Below are 19,982 nucleotides of genomic sequence, written 5' to 3' on the forward strand. Positions count from 1 at the left end.
CCAGTGCACGAGGCATGGAACAGCAGGGCACATGGGCCATGCTGGGTCTCCCTTCCTGGCAGGGCCTGTGGGATGGGGAGAGGCGAGGCTGCGCCAGAGATGCCAGTGTGCAGGCAGAGAGCAGACCCCGGTGGCCAGCCTCCCTGCAGGCCTAGGAAGTCACTTCCCTCCAACTGTGGAGGAGGAGCAAACAGGTCTTGGAGGTAAAGCCCAGCACCTAAAACCTGCCTCCTCTTGGTACTGTGATGGGGAGATGGCACCACACCTGTCTTATCGCCTATCTGTGGTACCTGACCCAGCGGCTAGCTCAGGCTTCCTCAGTTTTACCTGGTAACAACCATCTGGGGCATTTGTTGAAAATAGTTCCCAGGTCCCAGTCATGGAGGTTCAGTTTCAACATCTGGAGGGAGCTTTTAAACAAGCACCCTCCACCCTCGCTCCCCCGACGCCCACACACACACACAGTGAAGGTTTCATGATGAGACCGTGCCTCCAGTAAACTCAGAGCCCCACGTTACATGAAGTAGGGGCCTGCCTGAGGCTCCCTGAGGTCCCGTTCAGGGTCCCTGTTCAGGGTCCCCGTTCACTCAGGATTTTCTTTCTAGCTTTGCAGAAGAGAACGAATTCCAGGAAAGACCCCAATACCAAGGGAAGGAAACTCCATTTTGGCCCCAGAATGGCATGCTCTTGGTTTGAAGGACAAAAGCCTTCATCTTCCCCCATGAAGGAATAAGGGAATTTTTAAAACAAAATAAATACATCATTACTCACCTTGGTCTTAACAGGCACCACCAGGACAACATTCTCAATGCGAATTCCAAAAGCCCCATCTTCATAATACCCTGGCTCTAAAACAAACCAAACCAAACCCCTGAATGAGGAGCAGCCCGCGATGAAGACATGCAGAGAAGCTCTCACTGCTGGGCAGACCACACTTCGAAGGAGAACACAGGAAGGGCCACTCAATCCAGTGCAAGAGCCCAGACACACCCCTTTCCATGAGGCATTTTTATCTAGAGGCCCAGAGACAGAAAGGCTTGGAATTCCTGAGAACTGGCTGCAGGGCAGGGAGTAAAATAACAGAACATCGGCCAAACGAAGTATGGGGCAGAGCCGTCAGATACAATGATGCAGGTGTTAAAAGACATTCACCAAGATTTGGTAACGATATAGGGACATATTAGGTAAGAAAGCAGAATACAGACCATACGTCCAGTGTAATTTCAATGATACTAAAAAAAGTATGCACATATATAAAGAAACAAGAAGTTAACATATACAAATGTTAAGTCATGTTTCCCCTGAATTACAAATTGGATTACAAATAATTTTCATTTTCTTCTTTATATCATTCCACAGTCTCACATTTTCTAAAATGAATATTTATTACTTTTATAATTAGCAAATGTGGTTGTTGTCTAATTCAAAGTGACGGGAAGTCAAAGTGTTAGTCGCTCAGTTGGGTCTGACTCTTTGTGACCCCGTGGACTGTAGCCCACCAGACTCCTCTGTGCATGGAATTCTCCAAGCAAGAATCCTGGAGAGGGTTGCTATTCCCTTCTCCAGGGCATCTTCCCGACTGCATTGCAGGCAGATTCTTTACCATCTCAACCACGAGGGAAGCCCAAAGTGATGGAAGGGGAAATTTTTTCCACTTTATAATAAAAAATAAGAAACAACACAGAGCTTTCAAAAAGGCAGAGGATCCACGCGCAGCCTCTAGGTGAGGGACACCTACCATCAGTGACGATCATGCCGGCCTCCAAGGGCTCATCAGAGAATGTTTTATAACTGATGCCACATGGACCCTCATGAACATTCAGAAAAGACCCAACACCATGCCCCGTTCCATGCAGGTAATCCAGGCCAGAATCCCATAACGCTGAGCGGGCAAAGGAGTCAAGGAGGTGGCCTGAAAGACACATAAAGGACCACTTGGTGATATCTGTACAACACTTTCCAACTTGCAAAGCACTTCAGAGATTAGATTTGTTAGGTTTGGCTCCGGAAGATGAAACAGAAACCAGAGGGTAAAAGTTACTGGAGGATTCAGGTTTCAGTCCAGCACAAAGAAGAACTTTCTGACAACCAGAGTTCCTGAGTAGGACGGCTCCCCCACCAGTTGGAGCTCACTCTACAGCTGGAGGATGCTGGTCAGGGACGTCGCCAGCAGCAGGTAAAGGCTGCAGTAGATGGCACGAACGTTCCCTTCTCAGTGCTGGAACCCTACAGTTCTGGAACTGCAAAATGAGATCCTAACCAGACTGCAAGCTTGAAGAAAGTGGTACCGGGGAGATGAGTGCCAGGGCAATCTAAGCAGATTCGAGGACCAGGTCTTATCAACTTCCCATGCAATGGTCCACCCACCAGTCCTGAGGCAACAAGGTCTAGTTCTCAAGTCAGGCTCCCAGTAAAATAAATCCCAACATGAGTCATAAAAGGAGCGCTGGCCCAACACCCGGGGCAGACAGGAGGCTGCACCAGCTTCCCCGGGGGCCTTCATGCCTTGCTGCCCTCTCCTGAGAGCCACCCTCCCGAGGTCACCCAACACAAGTGGTCAGGAGGGAGGTACAGCTGACCCTGGGCCCGATCCTAAGTCTGGCTCCCTGGAGGTCCTCTCCGCTCAGTGCAGCAGCAACCCCACTTGCCCAGGCTGGGCCTGCAGTAGTCTGCTGGCTGTTATGGCAAGGGGAGGACGTGTGTTTTCACCCAAATTTAGACATGCTCGATGCCTGAACAAGAAGGCTGCCATGTGACACAAGGTACCACCTACCTTTGGTTCCAGTCGGGAAAACCGCTGCACTCACAGCTATGTGGCCCTTGAGGACGTATGTGAAGCATTCCTGCCAAAGAAAACCCAGGGGCATGTTCAAGATGGGCATAGATGCTTTCATCCTGCAGTTTTCAGGTAGTTCTGAAAACCTTGCCTCTTAAGGTTTTATAGCAATCAGTTCAGTTCAGTCGCTCAGTCGTGTCCGACTCTGCAACCCCATGAACTGCAGCACGCCAGGCCTCCCTGTCCATCACCAACTCCCAAAGTCCACCCAAACCCATGTCCATTGAGTCAGTGACGCCATCCAACCATCTCTGTCGTCCCCTTCTCCTCCTGCCCTCAATCTTTCCCAGCATCAGGGTCTTTTCAAATGAGTCAGCTCTTCGCATCAGGTGGCCAAAGTATTGGAGTTTCAGCTTCAACATCAGTCCTACCAATGAACTCCCAGGACTGATCTCCTTTAGGATGGACTGGTTGGATCTCCTTGCAGCCCAAGGGACTCTCAAGAGTCTTCTCCAACACCACAGTTCAAAAGCATCAATTCTTCGGTGCTCAGCTTTCTTTATAGTCCAACTCACACATCCATACATGACCACTGGAAAGACCATAGCCTTGACTAGACAGACCTATGTTGACAAAGTAATGTCTCTGCTTTTTAATATGTTGTCTAGGTTGGTCATAACTTTCCTTCCAAGGAGTAAGCATCTTTTAATTTCATGGCTGCAATCACCATCTGCAGTGATTTTGGAGCCCCAAAAAATAAAGTCAGCCACTATTTCCACTGTTTATAGCAATACCACAGAGAAAATCAGAGGAACAGGAAAAAAATGGTGGGAAAAAAACTTGGCCTTGGGACCAATTTTCTAGAAAATCTTGAAATTCAATGTAGTAAAAGACAACTGTCCAAGAGACGACCCCACTAGTCTTTCCTTTGAAATGAACTCTCTGCCATCAGAGCCTCAGAAAGACTGAGAAAAAGTAGTAAGAAGTCCTGATGACACTACCTAACACTATCAAGCTACTCCTCGGTGCCAGGCACAATATTAAGCACTGCATGTCTAACCCCACACTTCAGGACAGAGGCACTCCTGCCATCCTCACTTCACAGGGGGATGAAGTAATCAACATGCCAGGTCACGCAGTTCATAAGTGGCAGCATCTGGCCTTGGAGCCAGGTGGTCTTGCTGCTACTCTGTGCACCTCGCCACTACCTATACTCAGCGTTTAGTCCTGACCGCCCAGACAAGAAAAGTGCTGTTTGGATGGGTGGTGGCTTGCCAGTAAGGTGCAAAATCAGCACTAAACCGCACACTGTCCAATCTGGTCCAGACTGAACACAGCACAGGAACCCCTGGGTAATACACACACCAAAGGGGTGTGTGTGTTAGTCACTCGGTCGTGTCTGACTCTTTACGACTCCATGGCTCCTCTGTCCATGGAATTTTCCAAGCAAGAATGCTGGAGTGAGTAGCCATTCCCTTCTCCAAAGGATGTTCCTGACCTAGGGATCGAACCAGGTCTCCTGCACTGCAGGCAGATTCTTTACCGTCTAAGCCACCAAGGAAACCCCAAACTAAAGGTATCTGGACCCAAGGTCAAATTCATCCAGGGTGCTGGTGCCAACTAATGAAAGACACGAGGGACCAGCACTAGGAAATCTGCCCTGCTGCATCCCACAGAGCCCTCCTCCCTGGACAAGCTTCCTGAAGCAGCTCCCAGGGAAAAGAGAGAGACTCAGATTCAACCAGTATTTGCCAAGCAGTGGCTAAGATCCAGGAGCCAGCTGGGCTCACAGAACCTTCCCAGCCAGCCTTGGAGGTGAGTACTCTGCCCCCATTTTTATGATGGTCTAAGTGTCAAGGATCAAGGTCATGGAGCCTGTGAACAGCAGAGGTCTGAAGCCCAGTGTCTAGACTCCTAGCATACATCTCTCTACCTTATAGCTATATGCCAGAAAGCCCAGACACCGAGCAATGCATGTCATTTCAGAGGGTTCCTAGAGAGCTGAGCCTATAAATAGGAACACTGAAATTGAAAAAAGAAGGGGGGTAGCTTTCAGAATCAAATCTACACACGTTCACTTAAAAAAAAAAAAAATTCACTACCCTGCTCCCTTCCCCAAAGAAGGCCAAAGTTGTTTAAACTTGAATCTGAGCCTGACCTTAGCAGACAGAATGCTCTTAAAGTCTCTCCAATAATCAATTAAGCGGATGTCATAAAGCAGATAAGCCTGACTCCACAGTAATGAGCTATTTTACTGTCCCACGTGTAACTTGTACTTATTTATACAATCCCTTTTCACGAGAGGGGACGGTCAGAGAAAGTAGCGGGCCTCTCGAGCGTTCTCTTACCTTCTCATAAGCTGTAGGAGTTCCAAAATGCATGGTGCGGGTGACGTCTGTGGTTCCGTCCCTGCCCAAAAGAAAGGACAAGCTACAGTGTTCACTCCAGAGAAGCTCTTCCTCAAATAAGAGACAGGTGAAGATGTGGAGAAAAGTGAACCCTCATGCGCTGACTGGTGGACGTGTAAATAGTACAGCCACTTAGGAAAACAGTTTGCTCGTTCATAAAAGGTTTCTTAAACATGGAGTGACCTTATGACCCAGCACTTCTACTCCCCCGAGTAAACCCCCGAGAGAACAAGAACGTCCACAAAAACAGGCATCCACTCATGTTCACGGCAGCAGTGCTCTTCACATCCCAAACATGGAAACAACCTAAGTGTTCAACCACTGATGAGTAAACGAGACGCACTATATACATGCAGTGAAACAGCTGCCGCTGCCGCTAAGTCGCTTCAGTCGTGTCCAACTCTGTGCGACCCCACAGACAGCAGCCCACCAGGCTCCCCTATCCCTGGGATTCTCCAGGCAAGAATACTGGAGTGGGTTGCCAGTTCCTTCTCCAGTGCATGAAAGTGACAAGTGACAGTGACGTCGCTTAGTCGTATCTGACTCTTAGCGACCCCATGGACTGCAGCCTACCAGGCTCCTCCATCCATGGGATTTTCCAGGCGAGAGTACTGGAGTGGGGTGCCATTGCCTTCTCCGAATGAAACAGCATTCAGCAATAAAAAGGAATGAAGCACTGATGCGTGCTAAGCATGGATGAACCTTGAAGGCATTATGCCAAGTGACAGAAGGCAGACACTGATGCCATATATTAATATTACATAATTCCATTTATATGAAATGTCCAGAACAGGCAAGTGCATACAGACTAAAGCACATTAGTGGTTCCCTGGCTAGGGGAAGATGGAAAGTGACTGCCAATGGGAATAGTGATTCTTTTTTGGGGGGTGATGAAAATACTCTAAAATCAATGGTGGTGATAGTTGCACAACTCTATGAACAAACTAAAAATCACCAATTGTACACTTTAATAAGTGGAATTACATTTCAATAAAGTTACTATAAAAAATAAAATGAGACAGAGTGTGAAAGCAAGGATGGCCCAGTGCAGTGGGAGTGAACCCAGTCAGGCCTTGACACACACACACTCGAGTCTACAATGTGAGCGCTGTTTCATGGAGGACACCATTCCTGGGGTCATGAATGAAAGGGAAATGGACCTTCTGGCAAAAGAAGGTCAAACTCATTCCTCCTGTCAGGATGGCAAGCAGTTTACTAGAACCTAAAAATACCCAAATGCATCTTTTAGAACACCCCAATCCACCCCCAACAAAAAAACGATAACTTCTAGAATGCTGCTAAAATGTAGCAGTGACCCAAAGTTACACCATTACCCAAGTAATCTCAATACTCTATGCTCTAGGCTGTTATTAACACCAGCCCATACTTCCCAGGCTAGATTGTGGCTTCCACATCCTTGGCTGAGCTCATTTAATAACAAGGTTCTCCACCAGGCCAAGTCCCAGCTGCAGTGGAAAATGGAGGATTAAAAGGCCTGGCTCATGCTCTCTCGTTGCAGACAACACCTATTCCAGCTCCTCCTCGTGGGTTCCACCTCAAGACCCAATCAAATCGTGGGTTCTCTGGGGAACTATTCTAGCTAATGACTGTGAAAGCAGCAGGGCATGAAGAAAGAAGTTCAGAAACTCAGGGATGACCCTCATTTCTCATTCATCCTTTCAAAACTAAGCCCTCACTCCCCAAGGCCCTGAGGTCACTGCAAGTTGGGGAGCTGGCAGGTGGTTTATGGGCTGAGGCAGAAGACTTCCCAGTGGTTCTGAAAGCTTACTTTCAGTTATTTATTTAGTATTTAACAGCTTCCAGCCAAGGACTAAACATTTCTAACAAACAGTCTTTTGTGGGAACAGAATCACAACTGGGCTATTTCAACAAGGGGTGAGGAAAAGGCCAAGACATGGGAACAATTCCATCAGTGACCGGCGCAGAATGAGATGACCCGCTGAGAGATCTCGGCTGGAGCCTGGCCTGTCCACCTACTCAACTGCCCTGACTTAGTGGGGTCAGGCTCTCCAGTGGCCCCGATTCACTTACTTGTATTGAGCACCCGAGTCAATGAGGTACACCTCATCCAGAGACAAGGTCCTATTCGTCTCAGGGACCGGCCTAAGAAAATTAATTACAAAGTAATTATTCCACAAATGTAAATGCTTCCTGAAGCCGGGAGGGAATACGAGAGTTCTTTGTACTAGTCTAACAACTTATGTAAGCCTGAAATTATATCAAACCCAAGTTTCCCCAATGGCTAATTACTGCAAGTAATATTAACCATCTACTCAAGACTAGTCAACCTATCTCCCCAACTAGATAAGGAGCTCAAGAGAAGGAGGAATAACATATTTCTTTATATCTACCTCCATTTGAGACTAGAACAAAATAAGTGTTCATGAGATAACTGTAAAAACTACAAAAATAATCATCAACAGAAGCAAGAGGACCAAGCTGGAAAATGTGAAGAGAGCAGTCTGGAGTCATTTGTCTTTATTTGGCAAGGTGGGGGCGGGGGAGGATGGTTCAGTCCCCTGCCTCAAGCCTCCACTTCTCTCCCTCAGACCTAACCCCACCGGGAGCCTCCCCACTTGCTTCCTAGACCACCAGAGGGGCAGAAGGCGAGTGTCTCACTTTGGGAGAAAAACTAAAGGGACTTTTGCTGTGGGAAGGAGTAGATCATGATACTGTTATACTAGAGCACTATTTTCAAATGAATGTGAGGTATTTTTTAAAGTAGTTTGATTCCTCCATATCTCCTTCCAGACAATACACTTCACTGGGAAAAGCTAGATGGGACATGAGCATTCCAAGTCTCTGCCCTGCAGTGCAGAGAGGGTCTCACAGAGGTTCTCCTTCATTTGCAGGCAGTAAGGGGGCCAGTAGGCACTCGATCCCAATGACTAGAAAAGGCCACCAGATATGGGCCCAGCACCCTGCTTCTCAACAGGCTTCCAACAGCCACAATGAAAAAACACAAAGGGAAAGTGAGATCCTCCCCTCTTGGACTGAAATTTTTTTTTTAAGTTCTAGGGTCATATCCAGCCAAGAAATTCATCACCTGTGCTAAATATAAGACAAGAACTCAAGTACTTTTGATAGTTTAATGTTGGAACAGAAGCATTAATATGAGAGAACCGTACAGCCACACCCGTGACTAACTCCCACACAGCAGTTTCAAAATTTGTCCCAAGACTAAAAACTCTAAAAGCGATTAGTAAAAAGGGTGGAGGGGGGACTTGTGCCCAAGTACAGCACAGTGAGACAGCCAGAGTGCTCCATCACGATGCACGTCACAGATGGGAAGCAAAGAACTCAAGATACCCCACACGAGGCAAAACCATGTGAGCCAGGCGAAGCTGAAGCTGGAGCCCATGCAAGAAGCCTAGATCCATTTCCCACCACCTCCACAGGTGGGTCTAGCTCTCCCAAATTCATCATTGCCCTCCTGGTCTCACAGTGGAAGGAAGCTTGGCTCTGTGGGTCCACAGGCTCATGTGCTACAAATAAATCCCCAAAGGCTGGGGAGGAAAGAGACGGTACAGATTATCTCCTTAAACACAACAGGGTGCTCCACAACCTAATGGTAAGTTTGTTTGGTATGGAGGTCATGGAGCTCACAAGATGTTTGGACTAGTGTGTCAAGAAGGCTGCCACTGTCAGAAAAGAAAAACACTAAAACTTCTAACTGTTAAGATTCGGGGATTATGACAACAGACACTGCAGTCTCAGAAGGAAAGAGGGATGACCCATTTGACTACATCATGGACAATGTCGATGGGCAACATCGGTGCCAGAGAGTCGCTCCCAAAAGGCAGAGGCTTCGGACTGAGAGACAAGAAGACCTCAAAGATCTTATTTCACACAGAAGAACAATCTCAACAGACACATGGAGGTGGGCGCAGGGGCCTTTGATAAAACAATGTCTCTCCCCTGCTCAGGCTCCTGTGCAGAAGCAGCAGCAAAGCCAGGCAGCGTGCTCCTCCGCATGCCTTACGCGTAGTGAATGATGGCGCCATTGGGTCCCGTACTGGAAATGGTTGGGAAGCTCAGGTCCACAAAGTCGGCCTGCTGCCTGGAACAGAAAGACACACACAGAGCAGAGTGGCCTAAAGGTTCTTACTGTGCCAGGAATCAGGGCCCCGCCCAGCTTCCCTGAACGTGCCAAGGACAGGAGCACAAGACTCACAGGGCCCCCACAGTGATCCTTACCTGCGGAATTCCTCAGCTTTGTTGGCAGCTGAGATCTCTGTCACACCACCTTTGGGCACCTACGAGAAAGTTCCTTATAAATGACTGGGGCGTGATAAATTCACGGGTCTCCCACATACTATGAAAAGTGTTAGTCGCTCGGTCGTGTCTGACTCTTTGCGACCCCACAGACTTAGGCTGCTAGGCTCCTCTGTTATAGGGAGTACATTAAAAGCTTACTTTTTCCTCAATCTCCACATTCCAACTGTCCAACCTACAGGACACAGCGTATGTCTCATCTTCAACAAGGAGGGAATTCCCAAAGGCTCTTAACCAAAGCTATGTAAAAGTAAAAGGACTTCTATCCATTGAATTTTTCCCCAACTGTTTCCCTCAGTTTTATATCCTAAAACTTCCCCAAATTTAATACACCTAAATTTAAAACTTCAAAAGCATTCCCACCTACAATATCCTAAGAAAAAGATCCTAAATAAAGATAAATGCAAAGATATTATTACAAGGTGCTTGGTAATTACAAAAAAAAATTCAAAAAACACTCAACATTTGAAAATAGGAGGAATGGGTAAATAAAGCAGCCTAGCCACTAAACACAGTCTCCATTTTGATTATTTATTTAAAATCTCAAAGAAAATGGGAAATGCTCACACTATGATACTAAGTGAATAAAACAGAATACAGAGTGATAGCGATACAGTGAGAGACACGTGAAAATGACCCACGCTGAAAAAAACAAAAAATGACATACACAGATGAACAATTGCCAGACGGGAAAAACTTGTGGGAATCAAAGTACTTTCTTCTCCCAAAGTAAGCTACTTTCAAAGAGTTGCTCATAAAGTATTTAAAGGGAATACGATACCGTTTAGTAAGAGCACAAAGAAATCACGTCCCTATCAGCTACAAGGAGTGAAAAGGCAAGAAACTAATGACCAAGAATCAATTTAATATAAAAAGCTTTATGGCTTAAAGTTCAGAATATACACAAAGACCTTTTTTCTCTTGATACAAGCAGCTTGCCTGTAGTCATTTTTCCTTATAATGAAAGTCCACTTCATTACAAGACAATTTCTTAACCCAGAAAGGATCCATTCTATTAAGGAATTTCTTTCTTCATCTTTGTTACTATTTTCTACAGTTTTTAAAAACACACACAACAAATTTCCACAAAGAACTCTTAAAAGAGAGTACTAAAATTAGATCAAGATCTTAGACCTCATGGTCAACCAGAGTCACAGTTAGAATCACATGTAATTTCTGAATAATCTATGTCCACGTGTTAAACAAAAACTAAGAACCAACCTCTTTTTCCAGCCAGTTAAAGAGTTCACATAAGGCAACGGCATCTTTAATCTGTGCAAATAAGAGAGACATTTTTTAAAGTTGTGACTGAAAATCAGATGGGCAGATCCAAGGCCCAGCCCTAACACAGAGGACCACACACCACCAGCAGTCAGGGCTTTCCATGCAAGCGATTCCCATGACCCCTCCAGTATTTATTTCATTCTCTCATTAACTCTGGAAGGCTCAGAGACATTCCCACCTGCACCATGGTCAAAGCCACAAAGCAGGTAAGGGAGTCGGGCCTTCTGACCAGCACACACCCCTCTTCTGCACAGGCTGCTTTACTCACATGAGCTCGCCTCATGCCTTCTGATTCAGCAGAATTCTTCACAGCTTTGGCAATGCAGATGGGGGTGTAAGGCATACAGCAGCGATGATCCTGGGGCGGGAGGCGGTACTGTGGGACTCACGCACCCCAGACCAAGATCACCCCTCCAGCCAGGACTCCTCACTTTAGACAGATTGCAGAGAGCTCCCACTCAGACCCTCCCTGCTGTCCCCTGGGGCCCAAAGACCTGCCCTTTTTGGGTGGTGACTCTGGGCTGGAGAAAGGGGCTTGAGCTCATCCAAAAAGATAAAGTACATCAAACAAGCTATTTCTCGTCTTTCCCCCCACCCGCTCAGCTCTCTGAGACAGCTGGCTGCCAGCCAGCAGCAAGATGCTGCTTTTCAAACCTCCGTGGTCATGGTCAGGGTTCACGAACGGATCAAAGCTTGACCGAAATAACCCCTTCCTGGCTGCACAAAGGAGGCCTTTCCCACTGTCTGGGGATGCATGTGACCCATGAGGTGGGGGGGGGCTCCTGTTCCTTCCCACCTCATGCTCAGGCATCAGCTACCATTAAAGTCAGGTCTTAAAGGGCTGGGGAAGAGCCTTCCCAACTGAGAACAAGTCAGAATCCAGCCCTGTGTTACAGGGAGCAGGGAGTAATTTTGTATCACCTTGCGCCTGCATGGAGCTTCCCTCTCTCCACACTGCTTGTTCTCTCTCTCTTGCATACCTGCCCCTCGTGAAACAAAGGCAGGCATGACCCCAAAGGAAGCAAAGCTCTGAGGAACTCCATCACACAGCGTGATAGTGACAGGGGTGCAATGGGAAAACCGGGCTAGAAGGCCAGGCCTGGACTCCTCCCAGCATGGCCCCTGCTTAGTGGAGGAGACAGGATATTGCTGGCTTTGCCAAAGGCCACTTGGCAGCCAGAGGCCCAGAGTAGGACAATCAAAAAGTCTCAACTAAGGCGGCATGGACTCCTGCCCCAGGCCTCAGTGAAAATGAGGGGGTACATGTCAGCTGCTTAGCACCACCCAGCAGGGGTTCGGTCAAGGGCATCACTATCACTATCACTTGACCTTTGATAAATCCCTGGGCCTCAGGTCTCCTTAACTATAAAATATGGTGGGGGAGGCAGATATAGAGTAGTGTTTCCCAAACTTCAGACACTCTCACACCATCTGCACAGGGCTTACCTGGGTTGCCTATTCGCTGGACCCTTATTTACTTAAGACTCTTCTTTAGATGATCTTTGAATCAACAGTCTATTGAAATCAACTCTCTCTTAAGAAATAATTTTTATAATACATGGTCTCATATGCTAATTATATTTTTTCAACTACACACTAAAATGCTTTTTTTAATTGAAGTATGCTGCTGCTGCTGCTGCTAAGTCACTTCAGTCGTGTCCAACTCTGTGCGACCCCACAGACGGCAGCCACCAGGCTCCCCTGTCCCTGGGATCCTCCAGGCAAGAACACTGGAGTGGGTTGCCATTTCCTTCTCCAATGCATGAAAGTGAAAAGTGAAAGTGAAGTCGCTCAGTCGTGTCTGACTCTTCGCGACCCCATGGACTGCTGCCTACCAGGCTCCTCTGCCCGTGGGATTTTCCAGGCAAGAGTACTGGAGTGGGGTGCCATTGCCTTCTCCTACACTATATATTATATGTCTTAGATGTATAATAGAGTGATTCACAATTTTTAAAGGTTAAACTCCATTTAAAGTTATTATAAATATTGGTTAAATTCCCTGTGCTATATAATATATCCTTGTAGCTTCTTTTTTTATACATAGCAGTCTGTACCTCTGAATCTGGTACCCCAATTTTGCCCCACCTCCTTTCCCTCTCCATATTGGTAACCACTGGTTCATTCTTTAAATCTGTTAAAATGCTTTAAAAATAGATACATTTAAATAAACCTAAGTATGAATGTGCACCACCTAAAATCATCTCTCATGCCACATCTTGGAAAACACGGGACTCACTGGGTTCCAAGAGCCCAAAGGGCTCATTGCGGGGATGACACCTCTGATATGACACCCAGTTCTGGGAACCTGCCTGAACAACCAACCTCTCTCTGCTTCAGAGAGAAGCCGCACGATGCCAGGACTTGGAAGGGCCTGCTAGCCAGAGTGGCAGGTTTTGATCGGCTCTGGAGCTACCAACCTTGGGGATGGCCTCGCTCACAGCATAGCTGGCCTTGTCACTGACCCACACCTTCTCCCTTGGGGAAAGGCTGGCACACAGGATCTTGAGCTCATTCAGGATGGACTTGTACGGAAGCACCTGGATTCTGTACTCGGCTTCCAGGCCCAAGTCAAGCAGTAGGTGTTCCTTCACAATGGGGGCGTCTATGCGGTCACCATCAATGAAGAGCCTGCAGAGGGGCCAGAGGAGAGGTGAGAGGAAAGGTGGGCGCAGGAATCAGAGGACAAGAACACAGACCCACACTCCAGAGACAGGCTCTACCTTCCAGCATCCCAAATGAGCAGCTTCTCTTCCCTCCATGCCCTTCCCAAACCTGTGCTCCCTGCCCCGTGCCTGCTACCTTCCACCCTGTCCCCCAAGCCAGGACCTGGGCACTGTCCTCCTTGATGGCCCTCTTTCCCTCCTTCATGGAGATCTTTGAACTTACGTCCTAAGCACCCCTCAAACCTCTCCTGCTTTCACTATAGCCTTGCCCACTTGCTGCCCAGGTCAGGGTTAGGGTTAACCACTACCAACTCCCATGGATCAGTGCCATGGCCTCCTAACTGGTCTCCCTGCCACTAGTCTTCCCTATCCACCCTATTTTCCAATCATCATAATCCACCCCATAATTTCACTCCAATCATAAATTCTCTATGATTTACAAGCCTGACCATGTGGTTTCCTGTGGAAACTCACAGCATCCTCAGGACAAGAGCCCAAGCTCCTGAACCTGACTCACAAGGCCTTGCTTATGTGGCCCTGACTACCTGCCGGTCTCCCGCTCCAGGTTTCAACCACACTGGACCACGCTGGGTCCTTCACCTGCACTGCACTCTCTCCTGCCCAGTCTCTGAGAATGCTGCTCCCCAGCTTAGATCACCTGTTTCTCTTCCTCCTCATTCCCTCCTCACAGAGCTAACTCCCAAGTACCCTGAATCTCTGTCTCAATATTACTGTCTCCTCTGATCAGGTCAGGCCCCTCCAATAACATCCATACCTGCCCCACTGACAAGTGAGTGCCAACTATGCATCGGAATCCCCAACTCTAACCCAGGACCCTGTCTGCCTCATTCGCCCCAACACCTAGTGGAGACTCTAGCGCATAATAGGCACTCAATAAACATGTCTGAATGCAGAAAGCCACTCAAACAAGAAGGGCAATGGCAGGAAGGCCGCAAGCAGCAGTTTAAAAGACAATTCAACAAGGCACGACTCAGGGGTGTTTCCTGCATCATTTCTGACTTTCTGAATGGTGAGGTCTATTTGCATTGTGGACCCAGGACTGTGTATAACAAAGCCCATATCCCTCTCTGCCTTGGCTGCAAGGAGTCCAATGTGCTGCCTAAACAAGTCTCTGCAGCAGGAATTCTGTGAACTAAGCTTACTCTCTCCGGTTTTGTTCTAATGTCCTCGACACTTATTTTTTTATCTTCTAGCACTACCAATAATTTTCAGGATTATGAGAGAGGCAGGATATAAATTAATAACTACTGTTAAGGAAGGCAGAAGGGAAAGGGAGGCAGGAAAGGGCAGGAGAAAAGCAGGACCCTGGCGCACATCAGGCCGAGACCAGTGGGCCTGGGCCAGGGTGGTGGACTGGGGCTCCAAGGAGCTGGGGAAGACTTTCAGGTGCGGGGCCAGCACTCACATGATCGTCTCTAGTCCTAAGATTGCATAGGAGAAAAATACAGGATTGTGCTCTACGTCTGATCCTCGGAGATTGAATAGCCCTGGAAAAAAAAAAAATTCCTGTCACCCGCCCGACTGTGAGTTAAGGGGCAGCTGGGAGGATGCAGGGAGCGCTTCCACTGGCCGGGAAGGGCAGGGTAGACCTCTCAGAGAGGCCGGGAGCCTCCCTTCCCTGTCTCGCCTCTGAGCTGCAGTTGCACATATCCACCAAATGAGGGCACCAGAACTGTGTCTTTCGCTGCCACATCACCACCCCGGGAAGGGAACGGAAAGAGTTATTAGTCAGAACACCCGAGAATTGCCCTCCAGACAAAGAGTTGAAATGGTCCACCCAGCGGTGACCCGCCAGGCCTGGCCTTGCCGCAGAAAAACCTCTGGCACTCCCAAGTACAAGGGCGGGAGCCAAGCACTCGCTCCCTTCTGAGGCAAGAGACTGAGGGTAGAAAAACGGAGACCCACCCACCAGGGAGGCCAGATGAGGCCCTCTGTGTAAGGGTCAGGAGCCCCGGGGAGGCGGAGCTTCCCAGCAGAGGAACAAAAGCAGTGAGTCAGTGGGGCTCTGGGCCCATGAATGAAACCCGAGCCGGCGGCCCACCCGGAACCACGGCTGGGTGGAGAACCTGCATGGCCAGTGTCAGGGCCCTGGTGAGGTCACTGCGTGCTGGAGAAACTAGAGGGACCGGTGCTGAGCACAGCTCTCATCCCAGGGCCTCCCGCAGCCTAACACTTGCTCTTCTGACAATCAGAGTGCAAAAAAGACACTGGTATCAAACGCACTGCCTCTATTTGAAAACCATGGCTTCTTCAAGTACAGCATGGAGGCAACATGTTTTACCCATCAAACCCAACTAGCATTCTTTTTAAATGATAGTACCTGGGGTCGGTGAGAGTGTGGCAAGAGGGGTGTATTCATACGTGCTGTGCAACCTCTCTGGCAGGTACATGGCAATAAGGTCAAAGGCCCTACCATGCACACACCCTCCAGCCCATAACACCACCTCCAAAAGCTGAAAGAAAATTATCAGAAACCAAGACACAGATTGCGATGCACCAAGACTTTGATGGTAGTCCTGTAATACAATCATGAGAAAATGTGGAAATAACTCAAAGGTCATCCTGAGAGGAATGGTTAAGTAAATTCCACTATAACCACATGATGGGATATTTAATATTCACTTAAAATTATGTTTATATATGCTTAGAGTAAATAGAGTGGAAAAAATCAAGTTACAAAATTATATATGCACAGAAATGTTAACTGATTTTGTGCAAGAAGATTATAGGTGACTTTTTTTTTTTATTTCTACTTGCTCTGTACTTCCCAGATTTTCCACAATGAAAACAGGGGATATTTAAATAATCAAGGGGAGAAATTAGCTTCATATGTTATTTTCTCTGATGTTGATGTTATTAAGTTAATTAGGGATATAAATCACTGATACACGTGACAAAGTTTGGGGGCTAGGCATTAGAGATTGTGCGGTAAGCCATCTTTCTCTAGTGAGAAAATAAAAAGATAAAGCAGTGTCTCTTCTCAGGTACCTTGGGTCAAATCCAGTCAGAAAATAGAAAAAGAAGGTTCAACCTTATTCATTCAGGTTCTAGAAGGCATTGAACAATTCCATGAGGATAGTCTAAGATCTAAAGATTAAAAAACTGCTATTGTGCCAAAAGGTTTGGTGAACTTTCAGCTCCTGAGTTTTCCGAAGTAGAAGTATTTCTAGAACATCCTCATTGTGAAGAATCTGGGAAATACAGGAGAAGTATAAAGAAAAAAATATCTCCCATGAGCTCACTTCCACACCTATAGAGACAAACGAATGTTAACAGACACAAAAAGTCTGGAGAAAGCGCCCCTGCTCGGAGGTGTCACAGTACTGAGTAGACTGGCCAGAGGGGCACACCACCACATATTCAGCATCAGCGCCTCGCTGTAATACTGCTCCAGACCAACCACAATCTCCTCCCCAACGCCCTGTAATTCTCCATCCAAAATAATCCCTTCTCCATCCCACCTGGCATGCCATATACCCACTGGTGATGGTCTTTTGCTTATTCTCTGACCATGCAGAAAACTGAATTCTGTGAGCACACAGATTCCCAGAGAACCAACTGAGAGACTGGGTAACACACCCCAACAGTGAAACCAGAGCACTCACACGCAATCTCATCCAGGGCAGTGACCACAAACCACACGACGTTCCTCTCAGCCATTTTCAACCGAAGGTCTGCAACCTTGTCCTTCCAGGAGATGCCTGCAAGAAACAAACACACTTGCCACTCCAGCCCCTGGTCTGGTCCCGGGGACTGTTGAGAGCCAAGTGAAAGAGCCCATTCCAAACACTCTTAACCAGCACCACATCCAGGGAGCATGTTATCTGAGCGGACAGAATGCCTGGATACCAATCCCATACAAGAGAAGTGACTCCGTCTAAGCTAGTTGACTATCCAGAGCCCAGACTGCCTCACAACAAAATTAATCCATTTGTTCATCCAACAAATGTCTATGAACCATCTCTCCTGCCCAGGCATCAATATCTGCAGATGCTTTGCTGGTCACTGCAGTTACAGCTCTGAGCTACACACAGGCCCTGCCCTCATGGGGCTTACAATCTGGAAGGGAAGACAGATAATTAAACCAGCAATTAGTTACACTTCTGTATAAAGACTGCTGCCATAGAGGAAGCACAGGGAGCTTTGAGAAGACACTAACCAGCAGAGAGAACTCACCGAATCTTTAGAGGTCAGGCAAATATCACCCTCTACCTTACATTCTAGAGCTTCAAGACCTGCCTTTCAGCGCTAAGATCTAGAATTCTCCACAGCCTGTTTCAGTATGACTACCACTTCCAAACCACACATGCACTGTCAGACACAGCCGGCCACTCCCTGCTACTCCTGTGGGCCCCAGAGAAGCTCACCACCACCTGACACGAGACAGCACTTGGACCTCATGTACAGCCACCTATGAACAGGGCAGGCATCTGTCTCATGCACGCAGCCCCTGGCAGTGCCCTGCACATGGTAGGCACTCACGTGTCTGCTGCCCCGAAGTCTCACCAGCCAAACCTGCTCTCCCTGCTCTGTAAAGAACAGGTCAGAGCCTCTCCTTCAGTTCACAGAATCCAAAGCATGCTGCTGGACAATGTTTAGCTAACCCAGGGTCCCTCACTGGACCCATCCCCCTCCCCAGTCTGCAATACCCTCTGTGAGAGTGTCACAAGGAAGCAAGCTAGGGGTGTCCCCACAACCAAACGCTGCTGTGAAGATCAGCTCGGGAATTCTGCTTAAAACTTGGCTGAGAGTCTGGATTGTAATGCTTTCTTCCCAGGACCCCTCTGGGCAATGTGCCTGCATTCCAGACATCCCCGCTCCACCTCTCCTCTGCTGTTTCTACAGCAAGATTCACTCCCCTCTGCCCCACCTCCAGGCCTTTCCCTCTGCACTCCTCACTCTTCCATAAATCCACACTTTCATCTCCCACAGACTGTTCATAGAACTTGCTCCTCACTCACCACTATCACACAAGCCAAAGAAACCCACCCACTCCCCAAAGCCTCTACGGCAGAGGACAGATAAAGGGCAGGGGGCCTGGGAAGGTAAACCTACAACTGCTGGCAGAAGAAAAGGACACAGAATCTAGAAACCTCTAGGCTCTGTGTCCAATATCAGATGCGTGAGAGGGGCAGTGAGGAACTGAATGGTAAAAAAAAAAAGCCATCTCAGCAGCACCCATGGGTCTGCCCAGAAGAGCTCTGCGAGAGTAAACTATGCCCAAGCAGGTGCCAACAGTGGAAACAAACTGAACTCCTGCTGCCCCAATGCCCCACATGCCCGAGCGGGGCCAAATCCTCCCATCGGCTCGATGACCTGGCTCCAGAGAACTTGCATTCAGGTGGAGGGGACGATGGCCAGGGCCTGCAGGGCGCAGCCGTGGTTCTGACCTGTGTAATCCAGGCCCAGTGTGATGAGCGGTTTGCAGGGACGCTCGGGGCGGTCTGTCCAGATCTTGTCCACTAGGTTGTCCTTGACAGGAATGAGGTGGTGGCCAGCACTTCTCAGAACCTTGGCCATCTTCTTCCAGTAATCTGAGGAGAAACACTGGTGGTCTAGCTGTGAACTGAACACCCTCTAAAGGCAGCAGGGCTCTGAGAGCCTGGCACCTTCTGACAGGCGATCCTGCTGTGAACTGAACACCCTCTACAGGCAGCAGGGCTCTGAGAGCCTGGCACCTTCTGACAGGCGATCCTGCGGCCCTCTGCTAACTCTTCTCCTCACCCTGACCTCCACTGTGACCTCATGTCATGCTGAGCCCCCAAAGGTTCCACCACCCACAAGTAAATGAGGAGGCTGGGAGGCATCTAGAACCCCAGTCCTCACCCAAGCTGGCAGGGCCTCGGCTTACTCACCTGTAGGAATGATCAGTGGGTCTACACCAACCCTGGATCCTTCAGGAAGTACACTCACCAGCCAGTCTTCCTGAGTTGGTGTGTCCTTCAGACCTACAGAGGGAAGAACTGATGAGCAACAACTCCCAGGGATCCTGAGCTCGCTATCCTACCCAGAAGGGTGCAATTCACCAATTGCATGAGAACAGGGTCTTTATCAAGCACCTTCTTTAAAAAGGATTGACAGCACTTGGAAAATCTGAACTTCTCTTCATCCTGGAAGGCTAGAAGAAGAGTTAGATGCTATAAAAGGAAAGCATAAAGTAAGATGGTATATAAGGGGAGGGTGAGACAGAAGAAAGAAGAAGCAGGATTTTCCCTGGACCCCTGGTAAAAGGCATCCTGGGAATCACTGCAACACAGGTGCATGATGTCATCCCGAAGATCATCTCTTCGGCCTTCTGTGACTTCCCCACTAATGGTGATGAGAGAATGAGTGGTGAGACGGTGCAGGCGGAAGCTCAGAGTCCCCCTTACGTCCCACCCAGGTAAGGCAAACACACGCGCAGGGCTCTCGCCTCACCTGGAGGGCATCATTGCAGAGGAAAGGCCCTGCCAGACAATCAGCCTGACTGGAGGGCTGAGCTCAAGTCTCAGCAGCAGAAACCTATCCAAAGACTGTAAGAGGAACGCACAGGAA

The 19,982-nt window shown here is 48.2% G+C and overlaps 1 protein-coding gene across 7 annotated transcripts in view; it reads right to left on the reverse strand.

Moving 5' to 3' along the window:
• The window catches only part of XPNPEP1 (X-prolyl aminopeptidase 1), a 51,896-nt gene that overhangs the window by 4,373 nt on the left and 27,541 nt on the right, over positions 1 to 19,982 (reverse strand). For 6 of the 7 annotated variants that reach the window (XM_061403401.1, XM_061403406.1, XM_061403402.1 and 3 more), the window contains 14 exons: positions 19,304 to 19,396; positions 18,839 to 18,982; positions 17,054 to 17,149; positions 14,854 to 14,935; positions 13,182 to 13,392; positions 11,033 to 11,122; positions 10,702 to 10,752; positions 9,403 to 9,461; positions 9,188 to 9,265; positions 7,237 to 7,308; positions 5,125 to 5,185; positions 2,774 to 2,843; positions 1,739 to 1,912; positions 772 to 848 (listed from right to left, as the gene is read on the reverse strand). In XM_061403401.1, the coding sequence (XP_061259385.1) occupies positions 772 to 848; positions 1,739 to 1,912; positions 2,774 to 2,843; positions 5,125 to 5,185; positions 7,237 to 7,308; positions 9,188 to 9,265; positions 9,403 to 9,461; positions 10,702 to 10,752; positions 11,033 to 11,122; positions 13,182 to 13,392; positions 14,854 to 14,935; positions 17,054 to 17,149; positions 18,839 to 18,982; positions 19,304 to 19,396 (1,358 nt within the window). The other variant, XM_061403407.1, reaches the window with a different exon arrangement.

The sequence above is a fragment of the Bos javanicus genome, chromosome 26, assembly GCF_032452875.1.
Source record: "Bos javanicus breed banteng chromosome 26, ARS-OSU_banteng_1.0, whole genome shotgun sequence".
NCBI lineage: Eukaryota > Metazoa > Chordata > Mammalia > Artiodactyla > Bovidae > Bos > Bos javanicus.